This window comes from Nicotiana sylvestris, chromosome 1, assembly GCF_000393655.2.
Source record: "Nicotiana sylvestris chromosome 1, ASM39365v2, whole genome shotgun sequence".
NCBI classification, from domain to species: Eukaryota; Viridiplantae; Streptophyta; class Magnoliopsida; order Solanales; family Solanaceae; genus Nicotiana; species Nicotiana sylvestris.
In genome coordinates, this window is record NC_091057.1 from 147,521,284 (window position 1) to 147,543,243 (window position 21,960).

Consider the following 21,960-nt stretch of genomic DNA (forward strand, 5'->3'; position numbering starts at 1 on the left):
TTCAATAGCCTCGTGCCAATGTTTTCTAAATTGAAACTCTTTTTGGTTGCGTATTTTCTTAATAATAATAATAATTTTTAAAAAATAAAAAATAAAAAATTCTTCATCATGGACATTTGTATTTTCCCTTCACATTAACATACCATAATTAATTTTTAGTAATTTGGATTTTGGCCCCACTAAAAGGGAATCGAAGACACTAATTGCCTAAAATGGATGTGATTGGCATGATCCATGATAATCTGAATGTGCCGGCATGGAAAGAAAATGAGAAGGCGCTATAACGCGGCCAAATAAGAAAGAAACAAGACGAATTTATTTTCACGTGTAGTCCTCGAGGCTTCTACTAATAACAGGAAATGTCCCGCAAAATTACGGACAACTCCTTCTCCAATTTTATGTTGACCAAAGGCCGTTTATCGAATTAGCTTCCCTAGGGGTGTTCATGGTTCGGTTTGGATCGATTTTTTCCTAAAAAGAAACCAAATCAAGTAAGTCGGTTTTTCAAATATTTGAACCAAACCAATTAAGTCGGTTTTTTCTTGATTCGGTTTATGTCGGTTTTTCGTTTTTTTCGGTTATTTGTCGGTTTTTTCTTAAATTAAGACATACACTACCAAACACACATTTTGGCGACCACATTTTTAACGTAACACTATCAAATCAATTGCCCTGTGAGAAATTTATTATTTACCAAGATATATTGATGATAATTGAAACAAATAGTGATGAATAATTTAAGGACTCAATTAAAAATATATTATTTTTAACATGAAATAGATTCTTACACTTAACAAAAGAAAACTACCAATTAAACTAGAATGTAAAGGTAAAGAACTGTACTAAAAGTGCAAACGATTAATATTTACTATAAAAAATTTAAAACTTTGTACAAAAGTATACATATATAGGTGTAATAATAAATTTAAAATAGCTACTCCTATATTCGGTTTGGTTCGGGTTTTTTTAATTAAAACCAAAACCAAACCAAATTTGATCGGTTTTTAAATTTCAAAATCAAAACCAAACCAAACCAAACCATAAAGTATCGATTTTTTTGGTCGGTTTGATTTGGTTTTCGGTTTGATTCGAATTTTCGAATTTTTATGAACACCCCTAAGCTTCACAATTGCTGCATCGGTTCCCTGGACTTTCATTTTGTAAATTTGAAATTGCTAGGTATAACTAGAGTTGTCTGACGGAACAAAATCATCTAATTTTTCTTTCCTGATATTATCGAGTTAAGTATAATACTGAAGTGTCTGTGTATACACCCCTTACCTTCGGGATCGTTTGATAGGGTATATAAGAATAATATTGATTAGGGTGTATTAATATGATTGGAATTAGTAATGTTGAGATTATTTCTTACCGATTATTTGGTTTGGTGTACTAAAAATAACATGCATTGCATAATTATTTAAATAAAATTATTTGTTTACAAAAATACCCTCCAAAACATTGGAAAGGGTTTGAAATCTTTTTGAAAAGGAAATTCTACCTTTATACATGCTTATCCATATGTTAAAAACCATGGTATTACTAATGATATGATTTATTACGTATAAAAATACTACTGATAATAATACCAAAGCTAATACATCCTACCGATAATAATACCAAAGCTAATACATCCTACCAAACGACCGCTGAAGTATATTATCAGTGGCGGATTTTTAGGCAGTGTTCACAGATTTGAACTGTTAAATCTAACATGTTAGTAACCCTTGAAAATCAAAACTCCAGTCCGCTCCATGACATTTAGACAAGTTAGAATATACACATAAGATGAAGCTAGCAAAGGAATATACAATAAACAGTGATATGAAAGAGGTTGAGATACAGGCTGTTTTGTCTAATTAGTGATTTGTCCCTCCAGCTTGACACTTTCAGAGTTACTACTATTTTCTTGTAACTCACTAACTGCTTCAGCAAATTCAGGAATATTATTTTCCTCATCATTGTCACTGTCATTTGCTGATTTTTCGACGGTTGCATCGATAGCATCATATATTTCTTCAGCAGCTTCAATTTCTTGTCCTGTTTCCTTAAGTATCACTTGGGGAAATCTCAGGGGTTTCTCAGGCCAATCTTTAAAGAAAGAATTCATGGTCATGAACCTAAAGACCTGCAATAGATGGCGTTTATCTCTCCGAATATCTGAACTCAATAGTTTCTGTAGTAGTGTTGGTTCTCTTGCGGTTTCTGTAACCTGACCTGCAGTAGAAGCGTTTTGATCACGAGTAATTGATGAGTCAGAGTTTCCAAATCTTCGTTTCTTGGAGAAGCGGTCATTTCGATTGAATCTTTCTCTTTTATTGAACTTTTTTTGGAACCTCTCTTTTCTACTCAATGGCCTTTTTTGCTCCCTTCCATCCCCTTGTTTCTCAGAATCCGATAGATAGGATGATGGTATTTCTGCAACTTCACAGCCTAACTCAGCCTGCTTGGCCAGAATTTCCTTAAGTTGCTGCAAGAAGTTAAACTAATTAAGTAATATGAATAGTAAAAGATTACCCACATACACACAGATATATACATAATACATGTATACAGGTCTTTATCGTAAATACAAATTAAAAACTCATGTCTTCAGCAACTTCTGATGGCATTGAATACTACAGAAATGAGGATTATCAACATACCTGACGGCGCAACTTGGCAGCACTTGAACTATCATCAGTCTCTGCCCTTTTCTCTGTCGGCTTCTGCAGCAGCAAATTTATTCTTAAGATATGCCACGTTTCAATATAACCAAGTACAGACATTATTTGAAGTATGCGTAACCAACCTTCTCAAGGTTTGATTTTGAGGGGTAATTCTTACGGCGTTCTTCCCGCCACCGTCGGATTTCTTGGGCCGAATAAGTCACCAAGAGAGACCTTTGCATCCAAGAGTAATATCCAAAGAAAATAAATGAAAACAATAAAACAAAAGGTGAAAATAAAAATAAAGTACAGAAAACAGAGGAAACTTGAATGGATAAGACTTTGAGAGATAGAAGCTTAGAAAAACTAAAGACCAACTGCCAACAGAATGACAAAATCTAAAGATCACCCTTGAAAAACAACAAAAATTAATAGAAGTTGATTATGCTGTTACTTTTTTCAGAACAAAATCCCATCAAAAATAGAAATCATCAAGGAGCCATCCATGCTATGCGAGCCTTCAGCCTTTCTTTTAATAAAGGTGGTATCCGGGTAAACTTGCATGCACACCATTCCATAGTGTACCTGCTACCTTCCACCAACACAGGTACCAGGGTACAGGAGAGAGCATTCATTTTTACGATGACTTTCTCTTTTCCCATGTGACATGCAGAAAAACCAATTTGATTGTTGAAGGGCATTTGATATAATTGAACCATGATTTGGTAATAAAATAGATCACCTTTGACTTTATTGCTAGGCAATCTAAAGAAAATCCTATTTTCCACATCAAACATTTGAAGTTTTTGTCGATCAACTGCTTGAAAACAAACTAATGGCGTCCAATGTCTCAACAAAGAAAAAACATAATCACCACAAACAGACAAGAAACCAGAAAAAGAAAAAACTTTCACACAAAACTGTACTCAACAAAATTCTCAAAAACCGGCTAAACAAATGTTTTTTTTTGATTTGCACCAGGTGTCCGAGTCTCTAAGAACCCCGACTAATCCCGGGGGTACACAGGCCCTCGGCAAGGAGTTTCCCGCAAGTGCACCACGGTTAATTCAGGTTTTACCCAGTCCGATGGCCCTCAGAAATTGTTTGCACCCCGTGGGTTTCGAACTTGAGACCTTGAAAGGGAGCAAACCCCAAGGCTCAAGTCAATTGCCACCAGGCCAACCCTTGAGGGTTACTGGCTAAACAAATGTTAACAAGACTTTTCGTTCTGCTGCACATGATGCACTATAAGATTACACTAAAGCAGAGAAGTACCTCTTTTTCTCCATCTCGGGTTTCACTGAATTAGCAAGAAAACTTTTTTTCTCCCCTTTTCTGTGATGGCCTGAGAAAAAGGTGAGAATGGAAGTGTTTACTACAAATAACTCAAGAGCAATGTCACGCAAATATACAAATAGAACTGCTGTCCGTCAGAAGCAGATTAACTGGACATGTTGGAATTGACATCTGGAGCTTGTATTTACCATTTAAAACTAAAAAATAAGTTCATGCATGCAGCGCAATCAAATAACAGGACATGCTGGAATTGACAAATCATATAGATGGGTAAGAAGTACAACAACAACAACAACAAAGCCAGTGAAATCCCACACATGGGGTCTGGGGAGGTAGATCTTACCCCTACCTTATGAAGGTGGAGAGGTTGTTTCCGATAGACCCCGGGATCAAGAAGATGGGTAAGAAGTACATGAGCAAAAAAACAAAAAGAACAGACCTTTTTCTAGGCTTTTACTATGAGGTGAGAACTTCCCTTTGCCAAACTGGGACTTCATAGATCTGCAGAAAAATGGAGATCAGGAAAGGAATAAAATGGATAAAGGCTACATATAGAAAGAACAAACATAAATGAACCACAAGGGCCGAACATACTTAGCGCCATGTTTTTGATTCCTTGAGAAGTTACTATTGTAAGAATTTTGCTGGTTGCCTATTGATTTGTTAAGCCCACCAACACCTTCAGGGTTTGCCTGCAAAATAGTTCTAGAGCTCAGTGTCATCTGAAGAAATATCATATGCAAATAGTCAAATGGTTCTCGATTCTCCTCGGAGCAAAAACAACACTGTCCAAAACCAATCTCATGCTGTTAAACATTTTTTGGGGGGGATTATGATGGTATCCTAGCCAGCTTATGCACACCTCAACTATTCCACTGGGTACCTGTTACCTCCCACCACCAGCACATGTACTACGTAACTCTATCCTTCAAGGCTTAGGCAAATGAAAAGAAATCAACTAGGTTTTTATCTCTACTTGGGTATTTAACCGCTTCATTGACTGCTAGGCCATACCCTTGGATGCATTTCATGTTGTTAAACTTCTACGCATAGAACAAGAAGACTTGTTATTTATTTATTTATTTATTCATTTGTTTAATTTTATTTTTACGCAAAATTCTATCATTGTGATCCTAAATGCATTGAGCCTTGCCTATGACTTGTAACATAAGTTGCAGAAAGCTAATCTGATGTTGTAACTTTTGAGTAATAAATATAAAGCCTTCTGGTTTGCTTTAATATTTTCATAATAAGTATGCATTCAAGTATTCTTAAATCTAAATCATATCCCAAAACTGACGTGGAAACAATAAACAGAACCATTCTTTAGAATAAAACAAGGATCATGCTATTGGGACAATGGCACAAAAAAATGGAAGTATTCCTCTGCAATGCAACTTGACTACTCCAATCTACATTAATAAACAACAATTATATTTCTGCAGGTTGTGTCAAATGAGAGTTAGCAATGACCATGCTACAAGAAATACGCCGCCATAGAGCAATGCGATAAGCTAAAGATTTACTGAGTACAAAGTTACAAGATGCTTTTCTTAGTCCTTCATTCTACATCTTCCCCCAGTAAGCTACTAACTGAAAAGGCTCTTCACAATGCATCTATCCTTCATCATGTAAAGTGAAAGGCAGTGCTCAAACTGTTGGAATTTCTTTTTGATAAGGATTTTTTTTATTGTTCTCTTTTTGATAAGGATTTTCTATCAATCACAGCATGTATTACCTAGTTGGAATAAAGAAATGAAACTGCTTGTTCAAGAGCTTACTGGAAAGGCTCTTCACAATGCATCTATCCTTCATCATGTAAAGTGAAAGGCAGTGCTCAAACTGTTGGAATTTCTTTTTGATAAGGATTTTTTTATTGTTCTCTTTTTGATAAGGACTTTCCAGTAAGCTCTTGGACAAGCAGTTTCATTTCTTTATTCCAACTAGGTAATACATGTTGTGATTGATAGAATAAGAAGGTCTAACAGAAGATAAACAAAGAAACTATTTAGTAAAAATTGCTTGAGCCATTTCGAACAAACAACACAGCTAAAGTAGTTTACCTGTGTACAGCAAAACAGACATGTAGGAAACATGTGAATTCACCTGTGTATTAGCAGAAGCAGGAGCATTGAAGTTCTGAGTTTGTGGCTGCTGAACAAAGCCAAAAGGATTTATCGGAGGCAACTGGCCTAGCAATTGCTGAGTTGCATTAGGCATCTGCTCAAACAACCCATTCATAGACTGCTGGACAGCTCCATTGCCATTTAAAAGACCCAATTGTGCATTCATAGCAAAGTTGGAAATTTGAGGCCCCATACCCTGACACACCTAGTTTGAACAATACCAGGGACAGACTTTAGCAAACATAACTAGGAAGAGGACTACAAGCAGGAATAGTAGTCCTCTTCCTCTATAAAGCAGCTACGCTCCATTTACATTAACAAACAATAATTATGTTCTGTAGAACATGTTAGACGAGAGTTACCAATGATCGAGCTGCAATAAATAATGTCGCCATTCAGCAAGGCTATAACTTAAGGCAGCATCCTTCACTAGCATAGAGTAAGATGACGTTTTTCCTAATCCTCCATTTTACATCTTTCCCCGACATGCTACTAACTTATGAGGCTCATCATTATCTATCTACTCTTAATCATATTGATTCTTACGTGAAAGTCAGGGTAAAATATATGGGATTTTCCAGCAGTACATACTGCAGTCAATAGAATAAGACGGTCTAAGGGAAGGTGACCAGGAACTATTTTGTGAAAATTAAACCACCACAAACAGACTTTGCAGTTAAACTAAAGCAGAACAGAATGCAGGAACCAAGTGAATTCACCTGTGTATTAGCAGAAGCAGGAGTATTGAAGTTCTGAGCTTGTGGCTGCTGAACAAAGCCAAAAGGATTCATCAGAGGCAATTGGCCTTGCAATTGCTGAGTCACGTTAGACATTTGCTTAGGAAAACCATTCTTAGACTGCTGGACAACTCCATTGGCATTCACAGGACCCATATGCGCATTCATAACAAAGTTGGAACTTTGAGGCCTCATACCCTGAGAAACCTGGTTTGAACAATAAGCAGAAATATTAGCAAACTTTGCTGGCTAAAACAAGCATCATATATGAGCACATCTAAAACAGGAATAATGTTCCTCTATAATGCAGCTTACTCCAATTCCCTTTAACAATAATTATTCTGAAAGATGATGCAATCCTTTACTAGTACAGAATAAGATCACGCAATTCTTAGTCCTCCATTTAACAGCTTTCCCTAGCATGTTACTAGCTAAGGAGGCCCATCACAATCTATCTATGCTTCATCATCTTAAGCAAATAGCAGCATACCACATATGGGATTTACCAGTAATACATATTGCACTCAATATATTAAGACAGTCTAAGAGAAGACAACCAAAAACACAATCTAGTAAAAGATTAAACCACATCAAACACAATATGCAGTTGAAGTGCAGAAAAAAAAGAATTCAAGCACCAGGTGTATTCACCTGCAAATTAGCAGAAGCAGGAACACTGAAGTTCTGAGTTTGTGGCTGCTGAACAGTGCCAAAAGAGTTCATCAGTGGCGACTGCCCTTGCAATTGCCGAGTCGCATTAGCCATTTGCTTAGACAAATTTCCATTCATGGACTGCTGGACAGTTCCACTGGCAGTCATAAGACCCAAATGCCCATTCATAGCAAAGTTAGGATTTTGAAGTCCAATACCCTGAGACACCTGATTTGGATACAACGGAACATTCCCAGGAACAAGCTGAGCAAAACCTGGCATTTGCATAGCCATTTGTAATTGGAGAAGCTGGTTCAAATTTTGCATTGCAACATTCTGGTTCAAGAATTGAGGTGGGTTAACAACATTTTGGGCCAAGACTTGACCTTTTGGTTGTTGAGAGTTAACATTATTCATCTGGTTCATTTGGAACGCGAAAAGCTGCTGAGGGGAAAATTGGGTATTTGAGTTGATGTTTGGAATTGCCATCTGAGGCTGAAGTTGCATAGGGTTTTGCATAAAGCTTCCTGGGTTACCCATAATCTGATGAAATTAATCAAGGAACCCATAATCAAACAACAAAAAAGCTAAGATTAAATTAAAGATACAAGAAAATTAAATGGATGAGAACCTGCAGGGGAGCTGAAGGTGCAATTCCATTGGTATGGAACTGAGAAGGGCGCTGAGGCCTTGGATTTTGACCAGGAAACATGGTTCTTTTGAAGAGGAAAGGTTATTGCCTGTGCATGTATAACACAGTGAGGGAGTCGGGGTTTTAGGACAGCTGAAGGCTCCAACTTTCTAGGGTTTTAGAGTTAACGAAAGGAAGTGAACTTTGTGACGTGGTTGTCGTTACTGTGAACCGGAGCATCCACCAAAAGCGAACCGTAAACCAGACCGGTCCAATAATGGGTGCACGCTCCTTTTTTCTCACATTTTAAAACTAATTTAAAATTCATCTTCCTATACACTAATATTATAATAAAATAATTTTGACTGACTATAACATTTTATTTAATTTTTCCCCCTAAGTTATCAAATTAGATTTAATATAAATAATTTTTGTTGTTGTAAATCACATTAGCTTGGTAGATTAAAAAAATATGTCCATACACCCCAATCAATATAAAAAAGTAAACTCATCTATAGATAACTTTTCGCATAACAAAAAATCAATCTTTATTTTTATTCCCATTTCAATGCTCTACTATTTATTCATTTTCATAATCTCTTTTTGATAATTACAATTGTGTATTTAAATATCAACACCTAATTGTTTTATATATCATTAATTTGATGCTGGCATCTTATATGTCATTTATTATTATTATTATTATTGGATACATGCTACTTCCAATAAACACATGTACCAAATAATTTTGATTACCAAGGATTGATTTTTCATTCATTTTATTGACCATTAGACCCTATTCTTAAGTGCTTTGTCATTTTATTCACAATTATCAATTATTATATATATTTTGTTTAAATATTATTTTATTTGTTCATTTTAGTTAAAGGAAGTTTAATCTATATCTGTAGAACAAAATTATTGCCATTATTTTTAAGTAATGATGAGAAATTATTCTATTTATTCCAATTTGTTTGTCATTATTTGACTCTACATAAAATTTAAGATTTTTTTTGGACTTATGATTTTAATATTTGTATGGTTGTGAAACTTTTAAAAGGTATAATTTTAAGTATACCATAATATTATATGGCTACTATAAAAATATAACATTCTATTTTTTTAATAAGCTAATGAGGAAATTGTATAAACAAAGGGAGTACAATTTTTAACATGGCGTAAAGTTGACTTTGAACAAAAAAGGAAAACATTTTCTAAAAAACTTTTTTTATTACTGAACCAATTCCGAGTTCGGAAGCAAACGACCAAAGTGAATTTGATATCTGAGTTCAAGTTTATAGTTTATTCAGTTTGCCAGTATGGCGGGGAATTGGCTACCGGCGGCACAGCTAACCGGAAGTGGGCGGCCGGTGCTTGAACCAGGCGAGGTAGAGTGCAGCCTTCTCTCCTCCGTAGACCTCCTTTCTGAAGAAAACCCAAACTTCCCTCACCTTAAATCGGGCCTCCTCATTCTCACAACTCATCGTCTTATTTGGGTACAAGAATCATCCACCACCTCCCCTCCTACTGCCGTATTCATCCCTCTTTCAGCCGTCACTCACATCTTCTCCCTCAAAAAATCCATCAAGTCAATGTTTGCAAGCCCTAGATTCCGATTTCAGGCTTCACTTAAAGGGATGATGGTTGTAATTACTTTGATTCTTAGGGGTAAATCGGACATTGACTCGTTCTTGGAGAAGTTTTGGGAAGCATGGAGAAGGAAAGCTTGGGAAGATGGGGTAGTAAAATCTGGGCCGGAGGTTTCGGGTTCGGGTCATGGGTCAGGTGGTGATGGAGGATTCGCGGTGAGGATGCCGGTTGTTGGTGTAGCTGGGATATTGAGGAAAGAGCAGGAGATGTGGGAGAATACTGATAAGAGCTTGCAGGATGCTTTTCAGGATTTGAATGCTCTCATGGTATGCCAAAGTTCATGTCATTTTATGTTATTCAGTTATTTTATGTGTTGATTTCAGTGATTTTGTGGATATGTAATAAATGGGTGCGATAAATTTCATATTAGCTTTAACACGCTCTTGTCTTGGCACGAATAGAACTTCCCTTATTTAGTTTTCTGATATGTAAAGCACTAAAGGAGCTTCTAGTGTTTACAAGTTGGAACATATGCCATTTAGTTTCTGAAATGAAGTGTGAAAGAGTTCGTCTGTGTATAATTTGGTTTCAATTATAATAAGAGTGGTAGATAAGTTAAGTTTGTTACGTGCGCATCTCTCCACTATCAGTTGATATCCACTATCAGTTGATATAATTCTCATACACAGGGTAAGGCTAAAGAAATGGTGATGCTAGCTGAGAGAATGAGAACGAAGCTTCTCTCTGGCTCAACTAGTCAGGCCACTGGCACAAATGATGAGGAAATTGGCACCAAAGAAGAGATGCAAGAATTACTATTAAGTGTTGGTATTGTGTCTCCAGTTACTAAAGAATCTGCTGGTGCTTTGTATCATCAACAATTATCTCGGCAGGTATTTCTTCCTAGTAGCTATACTAGTAAGTGTATCCAGTTTTACGAGCTAGCCTTGATTGTAATCGCAACTAAAGGTGGACACCAATCTTCACAAGCACATATGAGGCATGGGTAGAAGAAAGCAGACTTATCAGTTTCATAATTTCTTTATTATTCTTGTCAAGGAAATGTAATATTTCTAATTGGCTTGTAATCTTGCAAATATTTGCTTTTCAGTAAATTTGCAAAATAATAATAATATGTTGGTACTTAGTTGGCAGATTTTGTCAAAATTCCACTGGAGAGATCGGGAGGAATGATTAATCTCATTGACATCTATTGCCTTTTCAATCGGGCTCGTGGAACAGGTAATCCTGTAAACTTTTTCCTTTTCCATTTTTTTTATAACCGTGGTGTCCGGTCCAGCTTGTGTGCACTCGACCTATTGGATAATAAGTCTTCAACTCAAAAGTCTGTCACTTTAGTTTCTTCTTCATTCTTTTGGTAGTATCATTACAGGCTGTTATAACTTTATTGTTGCGATTTTACAGAATTGATATCACCCGACGATTTGCTGCGTGCTTGTTCTCTCTGGGAGAAGTTTGACGTGTATGCCTCCCTTTTTTCCCTACACACACCCGTGCTGCAGGAACACACGCGCACACACATATTCCCTCTTTACATATATACATATATATATACATACATATATATATACATACATACATATATATATATGTATGTATGTATGTATGTATGTATGTAGATATATATATATATGTATATACATATACATACATATGTATATATGCACACACACACACACGCACATTCATCCTTGAACTAGTTCTTAACCATAGGGTAAATGTAACTTGGGGTTCATCTCGACTACTTGCTTGCATTAAAGAAAAAGGAAATAACATTTTACTTCTACAGACCAGTTATGCTTCGGAAGTTTGATAGTGATGTCATGGTCATCCAGAGCAAAAGCCACAGTGATGATGAGGTAAAACTTTCATATTGGCTTCACTTGAGCATCTCCTTTCTGCCAATACAGTTCTTGCTTTCTCTGGTCTTCTCTAATCTCTCTTACTACTACCTATTGCGTTTCTTGAACTTAATGTAAGAGTCCATAGTCTTCTAAGTAATTCACTGCCATTGTCCTCCCTCTGTTTTTTGGTCATACCGAGTTCTTGTGATTGTATCTGTCATCAATTATTCTCTCTCAAGTAGTAGATTTCTGGTTGTATTCATGATGCAACTTATAGATATTTAATCCATAGTCAAAGTAGAAATGATATACAAGTGATTGCTGAAGGAGACTATTATACTGAATAGGTAAACAGGTCTTGTTTAACCTATTAGACTGATAGGGTGTCGGGAGTGTTGAGTTATATAATAGTATAACATAACGGTAATAATGGCATTTAGAGAGGAATTTATAGGTCTTGGGACACTCTATGCATTGCTTTAAGGCTATCGGTTTGATACTTAGATTCTAGATTCTTTCTGATGGTATTGAAGACCTAACAATCTTGATAGAGATATAAGTGGCTACTTCCTACTGATGGACATCCTTGTGCTGCCTGTCAAAAGCCGTCTTCCAGGCCAATAGTCTTCATAAGTTTATAATTCTTGTCCTTTCTTTCTGGTGACCATTCCAGCAGCACCTCTCGTGTTTGTCAGTATCTGCTCAGCTGGCATGATGCCTCCTCCCCTGACCATTCTGCGGCACCAACCTTTTCTCAGTGGTCATTCGTACGGCACTGTTTCTTCTGGCCACTATGCTGGCTGTTCTGAAACCTAGTCCCCGGAACCTTTCTCTTCTTTCATTGTGGTATCATAGACAACCTTAAAAAAATCAAACTCACATTTGTAAGTCCATATCCTATTACATGTGTGAACCCCAAAGTTTGGAGGATCTTAAATTATATAATGTCCAATGGCATCTAATGGGGTACGAGAAGGTCTTAGACCATTCTACATTGGACAGACAGCCAGCAAGAGGACGATTTAAGGAAATAATTGCTCAACCAGGAAAAAATAAGTTACTTAGCAATCTCAAGAAGTAGTTAGTTATTCATAACGTAGGACACGGTTTTGACATCACTATATGATCACTTATGTCAGACTGAGATCCATAGTTTGATGACGACTTTTCATGCTTTAAAGGACTCCTAAATGAATTCCAAGAGTACCTCTCCTTAACATAACTAAGAGCACAACTACAAAATAGACTTTTTAACTGTCGTTTGAATTTTTGAAATCTGTCCTTTTTCAGTTTCCTGTTAAATAGACCTGGCGTACAATATTTGTTTCTATGCCCTTAATGCCCACAATTCTGCTATTAACTGCAGGTATTTACTAGAATAAGATCTTTGGTTACTACACCGGACACTTTACGAGCAGGTATCACTGCTAGTGATGCTGCAATGACTCTGGGAATTGCTCCAGCTATGGCCAAAGAGCACCTTCTTGCAGCCGAGGCCAAAGGTATGTTCTGCAGATTTTAATTCTTAACTCATAGAAAGCGGTGCTTAAGTTGTGATCATATTTTGCAGGACTTCTGTGTAGAGATGTTAGTCCAGATGGATTCCGCTTTTTCGTCAATTTGTTGCAAGAAATTGATGCTGATGATATATTCTTGTAAGTGACTTACAGATGCAAACTGTTCTAGTCGACACATATAATGTTGGTGTTACATCTGTTGGGGATGTAGTTAGGCCCTTTTTTTGTTTGGGCCTTGATTAGAGCTATCCTTAATTACATTATATATGAATGGGGCTGCCCACTAATCAAGATTTTGTTTTACTAGAGTGCTTTTTGTTCATTGTCTGGGCACCGAAAAGTTTCGGGACCGCTATGGGATTCCATCTTGGTTTCCTGATCCCGAAAGAACCTATTTCTAGAAAATTGTAGGAAGATATCTGTTGAAAGATATAATTAACTAAAAGTGTGTTCTCTCTTGCAACTTAAGCTTTTGATAAGATTGTCACACGATTCAACAATATCCGATAAGGTCTGATTGGTCCAATAACTAGTGTTTGTGATGGTTGGTTCTCTAAAGTGTGCTATTAAATTGGGTCACATGGGAAGCTGGAGTTGTTATGATGCTATCCAACTAAAACTTGATGCCTTAACTCCTACATGTGTTTGATTTCAACAAACTGTGATTTTGATGGATAACCAAAGGATGTTTGTATAGCCAACAAAAGTTGATCATTTTCTTATTAGAATTCTAGGTAATTTGTCGTTCTGTGGAAAATCTATGAATCATGATCATCTAGATGGTAGAACCCTTACATATGTTTGATTTTTGCGAACTATGATTTTGAGGGATAGCTAAAGAATGTTTGTGTAGCCAACAAAAGTTGATCATTTTCTTATTAGAATGTTAGGTAGTTTGTCATTCTGCCGAAAATCTATAAATCGTGATCATCTAGCTTTGGTTATATGTGTAAACTATGATACTTAAGTTGGTTTTAATTCACTATTCGGATAGTATTTAGTTAATTCCATTGTAACATTTTAGTCAACTATGTGAGGTCGTGTTTGTTTTAACTTGAAAACATAGACAAAATTCCATCTAGCTTGTGTTAACTTAAAATGTTTCATATTGGTTGAGGGAGTGTGTTGTCTCCGTATATGGTTTTTGGGCAATCCTCATCTCATGACTAGCTTTCGGGTTTGAGTCAGGTCCAACATCTATTTTCTTACATGTTATCTGAGCTTTGGTGAAAATCTTCGCCATGCAACTTACTAGGGTTTCCAATTTCTGCTTTTGTATGTTATTAGAAGTTCCTTGACATGGATACATATTGTTTTATTTTTTATGCTGTCAAGTTCTTTCTTCAGTGTTCTACTAATCTAGGAATAGTTGAGAAACTTAATCCTCGATTGAACTGTTGCAGAGTGAAAGAATATGGAATCTATCATACATGGATCAAAGCTATCTCTGCTGCCAGGTTTTCTTCTTGTAACTTTTGCGTTTAGTTTTTAAACTTGTAAAGAGAACAGCAACATAATGACGCTCTTCTCACATTTTCCTTTTTAAATTCTGATAATTTCCTAGGTGAAATAGAAGCAGCATGATAAAGAACTTCATGCATCAGGATGCTCTTTCAGGGCTAGTTTGCTGCTTTAGGTGCCTCTTGGAAATTTATTTACTGCAAAGCTTGAACGGGAGACTAAAAATAGGATGAATAGTCCCCGTCCCAACTTGAAGAGCCGGAAGGGGAGATCACAAGGCTGGAGGTTTGCCTAGATTTTGCTTGTTAGGATACTCGTGGCAGAGGAATTGAGTTGAAATTACGTACTTCAGCATGATAAGGACAGAGAAGTCCACATTAGGTGGTGGCATTACAAGGTAAAGGCAATATACGTTGGCACCTGATTCTAGTTCCCATCCGACAGAAATAAAGAGTCGATGTAGTCTGTATTATGGTTATTTAAGCACATTAGCATTCCTTTTGTTTTGAGTTATCGCTTTGCATGCAAGGCACGAAGATTCTTTTCTGTACATTTGGTAATCGAAAGCACAAAGAGTTCTTTGCAACCTACCAGATCTCTAGTTGTGTGTGGCTCATAGGCAGTTTAGCCAACGAAATATTCATTATCTCCAGTTATTTGGAAACAGAGATTGAGCTTTTAATTTTTGAGCGAGTCAAAACTATTTTTGTATGGATAACTAAGTGAGTAAAGGACTTAAGCAAGGTACCGTTTGTTTCGAAACAAGGTGATTTTTTTTCTTTTGCCATTGTCTTTTGTAAGCTTTGAAGTTGTGTTTGCTTGATAGTATAAGTGTGTATAATCATTGTATAATTTATGTATACTGGTTAGAAAAAGTAAATATTGAATTGGTCTAGCTATTTGTGTAAAGATCCCTTTTGAAAAAGAAGGAAATATTACATCCAATGATACCGAATAATTTGGAAAGGAAAACTCAATATCACTAAATTGGATATTTTCTTATCGATATAATTTGATAAGATAGCTAAAACAAGTACCAACAACAATTTCAGAATATTGTGATACTTGAGTAAAATAAATCAAGAATTTTAGAATTGATTTTGATACGTGGAATTCTACTATGTGAATTTCAACTGTTTATCAAATTCCATGTAAAATACATTCGCAATATATTCAACATCTGATATGAGAAATAATTGCTTACGTTCATGTTGCGGGAAAAAAAGTTCCGAAACCTCTTAATGAAAAGGGAAAATTATCTGAAAAGCATCATTTGATGTAATTGATAACTAAGAAAATATAATGCACAGTATACGTAAAGCTGTTCTTGTATTAAACATATTACAGACTCTTAATTACGATCGTTTCAGGTAACCATTTCACGATGCCTATATATATATTTAGCTCTCCCTAACTGCAGTATCCAGTCTCCTCTCATCTTTACTCCACTATTCAACTTTATGCTACGAACTAGTACTAACTATAAAACATGAAAATAAAGAAGGAATGAAAAACAAACCACATTAGAAGAAAAAAAAAGTAGAGTCGAACATGCGAACTCTTTAACTACCAAGAACTTGTAGCACCGGTGATCATCAAGAGTTCTCTTTCGGCTTGCATACTATCATCAAAATCAACTGTCCTTTTTATGCTTTCAATGGCAATCTGAGTCGCTTCTTTATCTCTTTGCCGTTGTGACTTGCCTTTCTCTTGCTACTGCTTCGATCTCCCACAGCTCACATCTCTTTTTCATCAAACCCTTTCCCGAGAACTTGTTGTTGGGATTTCAACATCACATTGCCGCGTAGCGTCTCTTTTACAGGGGCGGCTCAAGGAGATCGGAGGCCTAAAGTCAAAACTTAAGAAGACGGGTGGAAATAACATTAGTAATGTGACAACGATTTAACAAAGGGACACGATTAATTTAGATAACTAAGAAAAAATTGTATGTTCTTAATAAATTTTCTTTAGTATTCCATAATATAACATTGTCTAATATTTTAAAATCTTGTGTTAAATTATTTAAATATTTATATCTACTAATAAAATATTTGATAACTAAACCCAATGTATTGGAACAAAATGTTAATGTTTTGTGAACTTAAAATAATCTTACTAATATAAATAATTATAACTAATAGAAAAAGTTTTGGGGTAGAAGCTTTAATGGCCTTACCCTAGAGCCAGCCATCGCCCGCAATTCCTTGACAGCTTTTTCCAACTTCTTAACATCAATTACATTGTTGGCGGTATTCGAGATGTTACTCTTCTTGCAGCAAGCCAATTTATCTCTGGCTTGGCTGAGAACTACAAAGCAATGCCATGAACCCTAAAGAGAACGTATAACTATTGACGCCGAAGAAGTGAAAGCCCCAAGCTCTACGTTGGACGAAAGAAATTATAGGTATGATGGGTACGTAAAGACACTAACGAGGGGCATTTTTACATACATAGGCAAATTAACCATTTCCTATGTTATATGGGAAAATGTTTTTCATTATGGAAGTTTCTAAACCAACAAAATTAGTTTCTTTTTCGGCAAGTATGAAAACTTACAATGCAAAATTTGTTTCCTCACGCCTGAATATCATTTTTTACCATATTTTATTTTTTCACCTAGTGCCATTAATTTAAGTTCTAAGTAAATTTTAATTTAAGTAATTTTATTAAAATATAAAAATAAAGTACTATAGTTCTTTTATAATTTGTTATTAAATCGGCCATTATTTTTATGATTGTATTTTAATATTACATGCATTAAATTCTTAGTTAAATTTTAGGGGAAATTTTACATTAGAACAATTGGGCTCCTTATTTTTCAATTTTATAGTCCATATTTCAATTTACAATTAACTAGCCCAAAAATAATAGGCTAAGATTCAACATTCAACTCCAATAGGTTCTCAAAATTACTATTTAATTTTTAAAAAAGATTTCTCAAGCTTTTAAATTAATTTTCGAATCAGTAACTGTGACTCAAATATTAGTTCAACAAACCAAATTCATTTGGGTGGTGAAAATTAGATTTTTAACAAGCTTAATTATGTGGGTTTAAATTTCGAATTTGATTTTGTGAGAAATTTGGAGTGGGTGTTATTTAGACTTGTTAGAAATAGTATAAGGAGGTTGTATATAAAATTTGAAGTCATTTAATGGGGATTTGGACTGGTTTTGAACAAGAATTGCAACTGAAAATCGTGGAAGAAATTCGTCTACAGATGCTTGTATAAAGGTGTATAATAGTCTATAAGGTGTGTTTCTACACTCATATACAAGATTATACATAATTATACAAAAAACTGACTTCGTCTTCTTCCTTGCGTCTTTTCTGAAATTTAACTCAAATCTTGCTCAAATATACTAAATCACTTCAAATTTAAATTTTGAACTCCTTTTGATATTTTCAATTAACTGGAACAACACCCAATCCGAACAACTAACAAATTCAAAAAAAAATCATTTTCAAAAGCAAAGTTTTGAATGGTTTTCAATGGTGGACTTCTACTCTTCAATTTTCTTACATTGCAAACAAGTGACACAAGAGGAGAAGCAGAAAATACTCTTCAATTTAACTCTATAGCTTTTAGAAACAATGGTTGCAAGAACACATATTTTGAATTTGCTAGTGCTTTCAAAATATGTACAATGTGGGCTAGGTAGGGTAAAACTTAAAAAGATGGGTCATTTTTTGTTGAAAAAATTGCACGGGCGCCCAAATTGGTCGCTCCCATTTAACCTATACCCATTTTTTTAAAACTTTTAACTTATACCCACTTCTTAAATAACTTCAGCCCCCATTCTCCTCATTCTTCTCCTCCTTCGTTTTCTTCTTCTTCTGAAATAAATAGCTGAAATATGCAAACAAAGGACCTGTCTTCCTATAAATCTGTGTCTTCCTATAAATCTGTGTTGCAGAATCTGGAGATTTATAGCAATCACAAAGTATGAATATTGTAAAAAAAGTAACTGCAACACAGAAGGTAATAGCCAAAGGACCTGCTATCCATCCTAATTGTGCTATGTTCCATGCAAGTGATAGGAATCACCATGTCTGAAGCACTCATAGTGCTGGGTACTGCATTATTTCTCCTATATTATGCACTATAGAATTCTGATATAATGGATCCACCACCTTTGCTCATAAGCAAATCTTCAGTATTTGATTGGACAACTAAATCAGATGTAGTGATCTTTTCAGCCTAGTCTTAGCCTCATATGCAACAATGGCAGAAGCATTGTCAACATTAGATTATGAATTTCTAAAACTTCAGCTCTAGAGCTGAAGTTTTTCAGTTACAACACGAAAACTTCAGCTCTAGAGCTGAAGTTTCCCAGTTGCTACATGAAAAGTTGTTACACGAAAACTTCAGCTCTAGAGCTGAAGTTTCCCAGTTGCAACACAAAACTTCAGCTCTAGAGCTGAACTTCAGGCCCCGCTACTAGAATGCTGAAGTTTTGCGTGATTGTCTTTGTTACTTCAGCCCCGTATGCTGAAGTTATGCGAAAAAGCGGGTACGCTTGCAATTTTTTTTGCAAAGCGAGCACAAATTAAAATGTGACACAAAAAACGAGTATAGATACTAATGTCCTTTTTTGTTATGGTGTGAAGTCATGTGTATTTTCTTGCAATTTAAATTAAATTAAGAATGATTTTCAAACATATCTTATAAATTTTCGTAAAAGTATTTAAATTTATCCGACTTATCCCGCCTAAGAGCGGTGCTGCTGGAAATTTTTCATTTTGTTTTGGTCGCCATAAGTGTAAAGTGCTATAGCTGAATATATAATGAACGATTAACAAATTTGAACGATTGTAATTAGGGGGTTCATGGTTCGGTTTGGATCGGTTTTTCCCTAAAAAGAAACCAAACCAAGTAAGTCGGTTTTTCAAACAGTGGAACCAAACCAAACCAAGTAAACTGTCGATTCAGTTTATGTTGATTTTTAAGTTTTTTCGGTTATTTATTGGTATTTTATTAAATATGAAACATACACTACCAAACACATATTCCGACGACTATATTTTCAACGCAACGCTATCAAACCAATTGCTTTTTGAGAAATCAATCATTTACCAAAATTCATTGAAGATAGTTGAATCAAAAAACGATGAATAATTTAAGGACACAATTAAAAATATATTGTTTTTAACAAGAAATAGATTCTTGTACTTAGCAAATAAATCTATCAATCAAACTAGAATGTAAGGGCAAAAAGCTAGGTGCATAAAATACCTCGCTTTCACACAGGATCCAAGGAAGGCAAAGCACAATATTATAATAATAGCAAGAACTAGATAAAAAGTGCAAACAATTAACATGCACCATAAAATTTTAGAAACTTTATATAAAAAAGTAAGTAAGTATGTATGTATGTATGTATGTATGTATGTATGTATGTATGTATGTATGTATGTATGTATGTATGTATGTATGTAATAATAAATTTTAAATAGCTACTTTTATAGTAGGTTTGCTTTAATTTTTTCGGTTATTTTTTTATTAAAACCAAAACCAAACAAAATTTGATCGGTTTTTAAAATTCAAAACCAAAATCAAAACCAAAGCAAACAAAAAAAGTATCATTTTTTTGATCGATTTGGTTCGATTTTTCGAGTTTTTATGAACACCCCTACCTATAATAGTGTAACACATCGAGATTAAAGAGGTGATTATATAGTATGCCAAGACAAACTACATGAATACTTGCACAACCACATAAAAACTATTACGCTGATTCCAGACACTCTGTATTAAATTCACTTACACATCTAAGTGGAATTTGCATCGAAAGGAAGTCAATTAATTAGTCCAAACAACAAATTGCTATTATCTCTCGCTTAAAGTGGTCAAATTCACTAAAGCTTCACACCTCATGATCACCAACAAACAGGAAAATTGGAAAAATAAAATAGTAGGTATTGTATATTATTCAACAAATATCCATTAATCCAGTGAACTACTAATTTAGATGTAAACCACAAATCTCATAAATTTCTACACGTGATATTCTGTTTTATAAAAGCAAAGAAAGAAACTGAAGTGCCAACATACATCCTGAAAGAAAAATTACTCAAGAATTAGGAATTAATCAAGAAGCGCAACTCTATAGAAAACATGCAAACTCTTTTATCAGCAACTAATTGTAGAATCCACGATCGTCAAGAGTTCTCTTACGGCTTGCATATTATCATCAAAATCGACCGTCTTTCAATGGCGATCCACGCCGCTCTATCTCTCTATCGTTGTGATTTGACTTTAATTTCTCTTCTGTCAATTGCTTCTCCCACATCTCTTTCCCGTTAAACACTTTCTTGAGACCTGGCCTTGTTGTTGGGATTTCAAGATCACATCAGCGTATCTTTGCTTAAGCATCATAGTCTTAAGTTTTTTCTCGTCCTTTTCCAACTCATTAGAATCACTAATATTATTGGAGTACCAAGAACGCTTGTAGCACCGAGATGATCATCAAGATTTTTCTTTCGGCTTGCATACTATCATCAAAATCAATCGTTCATTTTATACTTTCAATGGCAATATCTAATTAAGCCGCTTCTTGTGATGACCTTTTGTATTGCAAGTGAATTCAGTATTCCGAGGCCTAAAAATTTCTTTTTTACCCCACCTTGATTTACGTGTGTGGTCCGGACCTATATCCGGAAAACCTTCTATGTGAAAATATGAGAAATAGAAATTTTAGAGTTAAAAAAATGATTATGGTTGACTTTGGTCAACATTTTAAGCAAACAAACCCGGATCCGTGTTCCGACGATCCCGAAAGGTCCGCAGTAAAATATGGGACTTGGGCGTATGCCCGGAATTGAATTACGAGCTCCCAAGCTTTAGAAATTAATTTTTGAAAGAAATTATTTTACTGAATTATCTAAGAAATAAAGAAAAGAATTAATGTTTGAAACCATTGTTATCGGGCCTGTATCTTGGTTCCGGAGCCCGGTACAAACTTGTTATAGTATTTGAAGATAACTGTGAAATTTGGTGAAAATGGAGTTTATTTGACGTGAGTTGGACTTCCGATTTAAGAGTTATGAACGTTGAGAGTTCTTGATGAAAATGTTGAGTTTTGAGGTTTAATTCATGATTTTACATGTTATTTTGATGATGTGATCGCACGAGTAGGCTCATATAATATTTTTGAGTTAGTATGCACATTTGGTTTGGAGTCCCGAGGGCTCGGGTGAGTTTCAGGTAGGTTCCGGAGTGTCTTAGGCTTAAATATGGCTATTGGAGGTTCAGAAAACTGTAACTCCCAGAACCTGCTAGTGCGGTCCGCACTGGTTTTGTGCTGTCCGTACTGGTGACTGTGCGGCCGCAGTGGATCTTGTGCGGTCTGCATAGGTTTACTGGTGACTGTGCGGCCGCAGTTGATTTTGTGTGGTCCGCACAGTGAGTCTGAGAGGCTGTGCGGCTGCAGTTGATTT

At 35.4% G+C, this 21,960-nt stretch overlaps 2 protein-coding genes across 2 annotated transcripts; one reads left to right on the forward strand and one right to left on the reverse strand.

Annotated features, from left to right (window-relative positions):
- Window positions 1-1,727: 1,727 nt before the first annotated feature.
- Window positions 1,728-8,265, reverse strand: LOC104236072 (uncharacterized). Its single transcript, XM_009789927.2, has 10 exons — window positions 8,090-8,265; window positions 7,459-8,001; window positions 6,790-7,014; window positions 6,051-6,275; window positions 4,539-4,636; window positions 4,384-4,445; window positions 3,924-3,993; window positions 2,792-2,882; window positions 2,646-2,708; window positions 1,728-2,470 (listed from the first exon to the last, which is right to left on the reverse strand). The coding sequence occupies exons 1-10, from the start codon at window positions 8,168-8,170 to the stop codon at window positions 1,856-1,858; spliced, it is 2,073 nt and encodes a 690-aa protein (XP_009788229.1). The 5' UTR covers window positions 8,171-8,265; the 3' UTR covers window positions 1,728-1,855.
- A 1,069-nt stretch (window positions 8,266-9,334) lies between these two features.
- LOC104236073 (vacuolar protein sorting-associated protein 36) lies at window positions 9,335-15,302 on the forward strand. The gene is made up of 9 exons (XM_009789930.2): window positions 9,335-10,005; window positions 10,369-10,572; window positions 10,828-10,921; window positions 11,105-11,162; window positions 11,490-11,559; window positions 12,911-13,046; window positions 13,115-13,199; window positions 14,465-14,518; window positions 14,626-15,302. Exons 1-9 carry the CDS (start codon window positions 9,409-9,411, stop codon window positions 14,627-14,629), a joined length of 1,302 nt encoding a protein of 433 aa, XP_009788232.1. The 5' UTR covers window positions 9,335-9,408; the 3' UTR covers window positions 14,630-15,302.
- The last annotated feature ends 6,658 nt before the right edge of the window (window positions 15,303-21,960 follow it).